At 38.2% G+C, this 8,640-nt stretch overlaps 2 protein-coding genes across 2 annotated transcripts; one reads left to right on the forward strand and one right to left on the reverse strand.

The window, feature by feature from the left end:
* Window positions 1–290: 290 nt before the first annotated feature.
* LOC134862149 (zymogen granule membrane protein 16-like) lies at window positions 291–3,541 on the forward strand. The gene is made up of 6 exons (XM_063879886.1): window positions 291–360; window positions 590–667; window positions 760–889; window positions 1,709–1,808; window positions 1,931–2,023; window positions 2,757–3,541. Exons 2-6 carry the CDS (start codon window positions 619–621, stop codon window positions 2,895–2,897), a joined length of 513 nt encoding a protein of 170 aa, XP_063735956.1. The 5' UTR covers window positions 291–360; window positions 590–618; the 3' UTR covers window positions 2,898–3,541.
* Window positions 3,161–5,982, reverse strand: cmtm8b (CKLF-like MARVEL transmembrane domain containing 8b). The gene is made up of 4 exons (XM_063879887.1): window positions 5,834–5,982; window positions 4,837–5,010; window positions 4,627–4,746; window positions 3,161–3,912 (listed from the first exon to the last, which is right to left on the reverse strand). Exons 1-4 carry the CDS (start codon window positions 5,963–5,965, stop codon window positions 3,826–3,828), a joined length of 513 nt encoding a protein of 170 aa, XP_063735957.1. The 5' UTR covers window positions 5,966–5,982; the 3' UTR covers window positions 3,161–3,825.
* Between the last annotated feature and the right edge of the window lie 2,658 nt (window positions 5,983–8,640).

Raw genomic sequence — 8,640 nt, forward strand, 5'->3', positions numbered from 1 at the left:
TGTGTGTGTGTGTGTGTGTGTGTGTGTGTGTGTGTGTGTGTGTGTGTGTTTGTGTGGTGTGGTGTGTGTGTGTGTGTGTGTGTGTGTGTGTGTGTGTGTGTGTGTGTGTGTGTGTGTGTGTGTATGTGGGTGGGTGGGTGGGTGGGTGGGTATGTGTGTGTGTGTGTGTGTGTGTGTGTGTGTGTGTGTGTGTGTGTGTGTGTGTGTGTGTGTGTGTGTGTGTGTGTGTGTGTGTGTGTGTGTGTGTGTGTGTGTGTGTGTGTGTGTGTGTGTGTGTAAACATATATAAGTGCCAGTGTTCCTGTCCCATCTCACACTTCGCTCAGGACTCAAGCTGGTTTCAGGAGATCTACTTTGCAGGTGAGCATCTGAAAATGGACTTTCAAATAAACTTTATTAGCATCTCACTGTGTTAATGGGAAGAGGTCTTTCAATTTCCAATACCTTTATTATAATTCACACTGGCTTCAGTTCATGCACATCTTGTTGCTTCTTAAAGATGAATATCAGACTGGTTTCTTGTCTTAAGAAATGTTGACAGAGATTTTATCATGAAGATGTTTTCATGAATTTTTTCATCTGATTTCAGGTTTGTTCTGGACTCGTCCACCCACCAGAATGTTTTCCTTCCTGGTTCTTGCTGTGCTCTGCACCAGCTGCATGACAGGTAACATATACGCCTTTAAATAAGATATTTGTATGTAAATGGGGAAGCAGCATGGCTTCCTCTCACATAAGACATTTATTTTATTTCTTCAGCTCCCTTGCCTCAGTACTCCTTCTCTCCCGCTGTTGGAAATGGTGGAGGACAGGCATTCTCCACAGAAAATGAAAATGGACCGATCACAGGGATCAGGCTCTGGGAAAATACCAACAGTTACATCACCGGGTCAGTCTGTCCTCCTTCTTTAATACAAATGTAAAGAACTGTATGGAAGTTAAAGAGGGTCAAACATAGGGAGGATCGTGCATGTATTACTTAAGCTGAAGGGAGAGTGAAACAGTGATTTTAAAGAAGGTGAGTTCTTTTTTTCTAACCCCAGATTATCACTGACAGTAGTAATTGCATTTATTTTATTGAAAAAATCTTAGCAGGCATTGGTGAAATGTAATAAAGTATATTCACTTGAATACTGTACATATTTGAGTTACTTGGACTTTACGGAAGTATTTTCTTCATGTGCCAGATTATACTATTCCAGTAGATTTCAAAGGGAAATATTGTCTTTTTTACTTTATTTTACAGCTTTAGTAACTAGTTACTTTATAGATTCAGATAGAGAAGACACGAAACAAATAAATAACTTTTAAAATAAGATGTCTTTATGTAGATTACACTATCCAGTGTTATATTTAGGTACACCTAAAACAACGAAGAGGTTGGCAAAGTGTTATTGGCAGTTATTTTGCTTGTCTTTTATGTCATTTTTTGTATAAACATTTATCAGTTCCAGCTTTTCAAATGTGGAGATTTGCTGCATTTCCTTATTATTATTCAAATTTATTTTTAACAAGGCTGGTGAGGACGTGCTAAAGTAAACCACAAGGTTCACCCCTATTGTTCTGCTTTCTATTTCAATGTTTTTTTACTTGTTCTTGTATAATATCCGACCATCCATGAGGATACCAAATAGTTTAAATCTGATCATTCTTCTGTCAATAATTTCCTTGAATAAACCATTGTTGTGTGTTTCCTCGCTCCTTGCAGTTTGCAGGTGCGCAATGGTTTTGTTTGGGGAGAAATGGTTGGTCGTCAAATTAACTCCGAAATGGAGCTGATCCTGAATGAAGGAGAGAGCATTCGTCAGGTGAGAGGCTTTATAATACTAAACCAATACATTGATATTGGTTTTAGTGTGTGATGTTTTTACTCATCGGGGACAAACCACATGCACTAACATGTCAATGTGCTCTCACGGTCATGTTTCAGATCTCTGGGAAATACCAGTCCGGCAGCTACATCTATCAGCTGGTCTTCGGGACCTCCAGTGGGCGCTCTCTGATTGTCGGCCAGCCCATTCAAGTAAATACCTTCTTCTACAATTTGTGTTTGTTTCAATTATACCATGATGGAAGAAGCATTCCGATCTGCATTACAACTTTTATTCATGTATATTATACCTGTTGTGTTTATTTTATTGTCTTTGCTTTTAAACGACTGTTATTAAGTGCCTTTTCTATAATGTGTTTATTCTGCACTACTTCTAAATGCTCTTAATGTCTTTCATTTTGAGCACTTTGAATTGCCTTGTGTTGAAAGGTCCTATATAAATAAACCTGCCTTGCCTTAAGCAAAAGTACTAATGCAGAGAAACAAACCCTTGTAACTGTTCAACAGTCATATATGCTATACCCTTAGATTATTTTGATATGCACTCATTTAAATGCAGGATTCTAGCATTGTACAAACCTCATTACGTTAGACCAATGATTTGAGCTGCATTGTGTAAACTGATGAGTCGCTAATTTATTACAAAACATCTTATTTTTACAGCTTTTTATATGTTTGTGTAGAAAAGAATGAATTATTAAAGGATCTAATGCTGTCAGACAAATGTTGTAAAGCAAAAAATGCAATATTTGTGTGTGAGATGTAGTAAAGTTCAGAAGTAGAAATGGCATGCAAGTCGAGAAAATGCTCAATAAATGAAAAATACCATAAATGGTTACTCAATGAATGATCTTATATTCCACCACTGCAATTATCAATGCAAGTTCATATTGTCAGGTATTAAGTTGTTGATGCTCTCTTACAGACCTCCTTTAACTTCTACCCATCCCACGAGGGCCAAGAGCTCGTGATTATCAGCGGAACCTTCAACTCTGCTGGGCTCACTTCAATTGCTGCTCACTGGGCCATCCCCCAGGCTCAAAACAACAGCACCAACTATGACTGATTCAGGAACTGGGAATGATCAACATTTTTCTTTATCATGGAATAATATAGTATACGTTTTTTTTCATTTGGTTATATTATATCACTATATGTATCAACACATCCTCGGAAATTGTGTCTCTGGTTTATTACCAATGGTTTCTTCAGAAACGACAAAAACAAATAAAAGTAACGGCGACTGTTCAAGAGAAGCTTAGTTTGTGACCCTGTGTGGTGAAGTGAAACACACAGGATTTACTAAACATGTACTTTATAGACAATACATTGAAGTAACCGGGTTTTTTAATAAGAGCCCTGTGCACAAATACAACAAAGAAGGAAACAAGCAGTGATTACTTCCATTTTAAAAATACATCATATAGGTTTAGGAATGGCTACTGTAAGGATGACAACATACTGTAGTAAATGACAGGGATTTTAATCCGATGTTTAATCTCAGCCATATTATAATTTGTTGCATTGTATGGTCCCCTTTTTTCTCTTAGGACATAATGCAAAATTAATTAAAAAAAACTAAATCCTAAGCAAGGACTCTGGTCTTCCACACAGAGTGTATACTCTGTGTTATATTTTTTATTGCGTAAAAGGGGCAAATTATAATTGGATTTACATGAAATAAAAAGCTACTGTGTGCAGGACTGTGTACATCTGTTTCTCATCCATGTGTGTGACGCTGCACATAAACAGCTAACGAGCTGAAAAATAGGTTTGCCATTGTTCATTTTAGCAAAGATTCCACCGTGTTCTGACAAGTGTCCTAGAGCTGAAGTTGAGTCCACAAAAACGTAATACATACCTATCTGACGTGTCGTTCTGCTAACCATATGACAGCTAATTTGACTGCAGCCTTGTTCTGCTGTGAAGGTATCAGAAACATTACTCAGAGAAGGTCTTCACTTCACCATTCAACCACTTCACCAGGTTACAAACTATTGTCCTTCTTCTGCAGTTTTCCAGGCACAGTAGCTCAGGTAACTGCTTCCTGCATAGCACAGTGTGGTGAGAAATGCAAAGAACTTAAGCGTGAGAGGTAGGAAAGAGGGAAAGAAAAGAAAAAAAAGGATATAGGTCATGTGGAAATAAAGAGGGGCATTTATTTAATGTCTTATACCCATTGTTCACAACTAAAACAGAATTGAACAAAAATGATGCCTCAAACTACAGTGGACTTATGCTTTAAAAAAGTGGCACTTTTTGTTACATTGACAGAATGGTACATAGTTGCTCAAGAAGTTCTACAGTCTACACAATGAGGTATACATATTTTCTAACTTTGGGAAAAGAGAGCACCGGTGTCCGATCAGAAGATACTGTACCCCGAATATCGGAATCAGGATCAGGAGATAACAAATTTCGTTCTGAAATGTTATTTTAAAAACAAAGTCTGATATACTTGTCACAAGGAGATTCAAAAAACAGTTAAATAATGTTGTCTGAGGCTTTCCTTATAAAAAATGTATAAATACAATACTGGGGACACAATCTTGGAGTCCACTCCTGACTAAAGCTTGCATCTGCTTTGCACAGTAAAAACGTTTTTGTTTTGTTTTGGACACACCTTTAAACTCCACATGTGGTTGTTATTCCTGTTTTTGTTATATTAATTATTTTATCTCATGGATTCAGCCTGCACTTCTGTTAGTTTAATGCACTGGGCTGCTCCTGTCGTGTTTTGTGTCATTTTATAAACACATATGCCATTACAGAAAGTTGCCAAGAAGTGCCCTTACTGCAGATGCTGCCCAGCAGTTGTAGTTGTGTCTCCCCCTGACAGCCTTGTTGACTGAGAAAGAATCTATGACTGCTGTCACCAGATACAAGGCTGTAGCACTGCAGTTCAAACACAGCGCCTATTAAATAAACAGATTAAGAGACAAAGCACTCAGACAAGTTGGTAAAAATGCAAAAAAGTAAGACAAAAACTGATGTGTGTGTTTTACCAGTGTAGTCCAGGGGACCTGTGGTATCCTGTAGTGGGCTCCAGTGAGGTTAATTATAAACAGGCAAATGGTCAGAACCCAGCAGAAGATGGCAACAAACATCACCCAGCAGAGAGCTGGCAGATGAAAATACTCTGTACCCTCCACCAGAATCCACACCAACATACCAAACACCTGGAGGAGAGGGGACAGAAAGAGTGTGAATGAGAGTGTGGAGAACAGAAGGAATACATTCAGGCCAAAGCTTCCAACCCCATTCGAGATAAATCAAGTCACCAATATGGGAAGCAAAATGAAGCATTTTGAAGCAGTCAACTAAAAAATATCTAACTTGAAAACATACAAGGGAGTGTCACATGTCAACGCTGTTGATAGAAACCTATTGTGCAAATTTACAGTATTTGTTGATCAATGAGTCATTTCCAAATTCCTAACTCCCATCCCTCTTCCGAATCCGTTCCTTCCTTTTTCATCGCAACACCATTCCTGCAAAGTTTTTTGATTTCACAAGAACACGCCTTTAAGCATGGTTGGTTTCTATTTTCCTGAAATAGAATCTCTTGTAGGACTTTCCCTTGTTTCAATTGATTGCCATCAAATTACTCCAAATGGGTCTGCCCAGCCTCTGCATGGCAGCCAGCCAGACTGTATTTATGGAAAGGCCATCCTGTCTCTTTTCCTCAGCTGATTTGGAAAGGAAGAGCCACAATAAGGGAGAGAAAGAAGGAAGACAGGGTTTGCTTGTTTTGTTTTTTGATTTATTTCCTATTTTCATAGAAAATATTTTTTTCCAGTAGTTTGTTTTTTCAACTATTACATACAGTCCTATGCAACAACAAGGTTATGCTACTATTCACATGAATATCATGTGCAGTACTGTAGATCAGAATCAACCTAAATGCAGATCAAGTCATCCCTTTTTTGTCTCATTTGGTAGCACTAGCACTTTCTCTTTAAACACTGAAGAGAACATTTTAAAATCCATATTCACACTTACTATCTCAGCCAGGTGGAGTTTTCCCGTGGCAGTTGTGGTGAAGTGATGGTCAAAAGCCAAGGTGGAGGTAGAGATGTTGCATTCCGGGACTGAGGGAGTCCTGCGGGGCGACCCCACAGCAGCTCTATCCATGGTGCACTGACGCAGACAATTTGTGCACTCAGTCAGAGGAAGTTGAGTTCCTGTCCCAGAATCTAACAAGGCCACCCCCCACACGTGACCAAAAATAGCTTGAAACATTTGACTTGTGCCTTGTATTATTCAACCAAATTTACAATTCCCTAACTTTAGAAACAATTACTTTTGCTCTGTTGAGTATTTAAAAGTTAATACATTTAAATGTAAGACCTAATTTGCTGCTAACACAGGGTTTGTTTTGTACTACATTAAAACAAATGTTGCATTGTGTGGTGATATAATTAATGCTATGTACGAGCCATGATGATACATAACAGATTTGGATTGGTGTAAAAGGTAACAAATAGCAACAGATTTGAAATCACAGTCCCTCCAGAGGGACTCACAGCTTAAAACAAGAATTGGAGTGCTGTGTGAAATGTACTTCAGGACACTATGATGATGATGTTCTGCTGCTGATCATAAATTATGCTGAAAGGCAAGTGGAAGAGGAGGTGTCACTGTGAGGAATTAAAGTTGCTCTGGGTAGAATTTTGCATATTTTAGAGACCATCAACAATTATTGATGAACCAAGGTTATATGCTAAATTTCAAAAAACACCATTCAAATCAATTGACAAATATTCAGTCTAGCTTGATTAATGTAACGCACCATGATGAACAATGTATGTGTGGTGCATTCAAGTTCGCAGATAGAGGGGTGTTTAAACAATGGCATCATCAGAAAGACAAACAGGAACAGTCAAATAGGAAGATTGATTTATAGGGCAATTTGAATTTTACTTATAACCAGGGGTGAAGTAATACATTACATTTACTTTCGTTTGTAAAAACGTCGTTTTTTTGTTTTTTTATCAAATATTGTAGCCTTGGCCTACTTTTTTACATTTCAAGTGACCTATCCATGATAGGACAAAAACGAAACCTTTCGAAAGGCCTAACAAACCCTGTCTGTGTCTGAAGGTGTGCATGTGGCCACAGCAGGGCATTCAGAGAGGCAACACTCAGCTGGCATCCCGTTAAACCATTATGCTCATCGCCAAGTTGTCAGGAGGTTGTACAGTCGAAACCGTCCTGTCCCAGCAGTTTTCAAAAAAGTACATGTAATGAAGAAGTAGCTACGTTTAAGGGGTAAGGTTGTACCTTCTCGTAGTTTAAAAAAGGTTTCATCTACCTTAATGAATCACTGATTTACTGCACCACCCGTCCAGCACGCAAGTGACGTAATTCAAACACACCCTACAGGTGCATGCTAGGTCTGGCTAACAGGCTACTTCTAAAATGCTAAAGGTCCGTCGAGAGTTGATTTCACCATAGGACTTTTAGCTCCGGTGAATTGTTAATAGACTGTATGCTGTTTGCAACAACAACAAAAAAAACGGTCACAGTTTTGACTGGGGAGCATTCTGTTCAAAATGTTTGAAAACTTTGAGGTGCGCAATGGGACAGAGAGGCTAAGTGGACTTTTGCAACGGGAATAAACTAGCAAGTTGAACCAGTATCAGAATGTGGAGGACCTCACACGCACTTTCTCACACTTGACAGGTGAGTACGAAAACCACAACACACCGTTTACTGTGATGTGGCTTTAACATTTAGAAAATGGTAACAACAATACAATGCAGTACTATCATATCTAAAGTATCATTCCAATTTGTTTCAGTGAAATAATCATTTAAAAATATTCACTGTATTTTTTACATGAAAATGCTCTGTTAGATAGAAATATGAGTTTAATATGATTGTTTCTAGTTTAGGTTGAAAACAAAAGACATCTAGTCCTCCCCGATCATCAAAATATGCATAATTTATATGCAAATATGGTTACTTAAGGTGGTACTTTACTTAACAGTGCTCTCTGAATCAGTACGCCTATATGTACTGGCAGACTCAATTTACTACAGTTGTGCAAGTTGCACATTAGCCCATGATTGGCACAAATATACAAACTAAAGGTGAGCAAAGAGTTTCCTCTTTCAGCAAATGAACGTGAAACTGCTTCCTACTCAACTCTACTCTTAGTTACTTTATTCTGCACAGTAACGGTCCAACACTTTTGTACAACTAAAATAAAACCTGTATTATATCAAGTTTGTGATCGTGCTGCTGTGCAATTAGTAGCTCGCACCACTAGGGGGCAGTAGTGTCCCATTGATAAAAAGTAAACCTGACATCAGAGGAAACAGCAGAGTAAAGGACAAAAGATACAAGGCGAAAGCCAACAAGGTGCTGGGCGGGTTAACTGTTCTCACGGTGGGTGTGTTTATAACTGTTTTCTCTCATTTATTTTTCACAGTGACTGTTAATTTAAAGACGGCAACTCTAGGCTCATAACAATATGGCTAATCCTACTCATTACTTATAGAGAAGAAGGTGTGCTTAGAGTTGCCAGAAACTTGGATTGCTGAATGTTTAATTCTGCTGAGACCATTGCATGGATATATATTATAACTGTGCATGTGCTGATGGTCTTTACCTCATAACAGAGAAAGAATACATAAAAAGACTAAAATGAGCTATTGCATAATAAAACTGATCCACACTTATATTTTAATGTAATCTGTGAGGTTGTCAATTCTCAGCTCTGGCAACCGTAACTCTGATTGGACAGATTTTGATAAACAAGTATGTGACTATAAATCTCAATACAAAAAAAAATCAAACAGAAG

The sequence above is a fragment of the Eleginops maclovinus genome, chromosome 3, assembly GCF_036324505.1.
Source record: "Eleginops maclovinus isolate JMC-PN-2008 ecotype Puerto Natales chromosome 3, JC_Emac_rtc_rv5, whole genome shotgun sequence".
Taxonomy (NCBI): domain Eukaryota; kingdom Metazoa; phylum Chordata; class Actinopteri; order Perciformes; family Eleginopidae; genus Eleginops; species Eleginops maclovinus.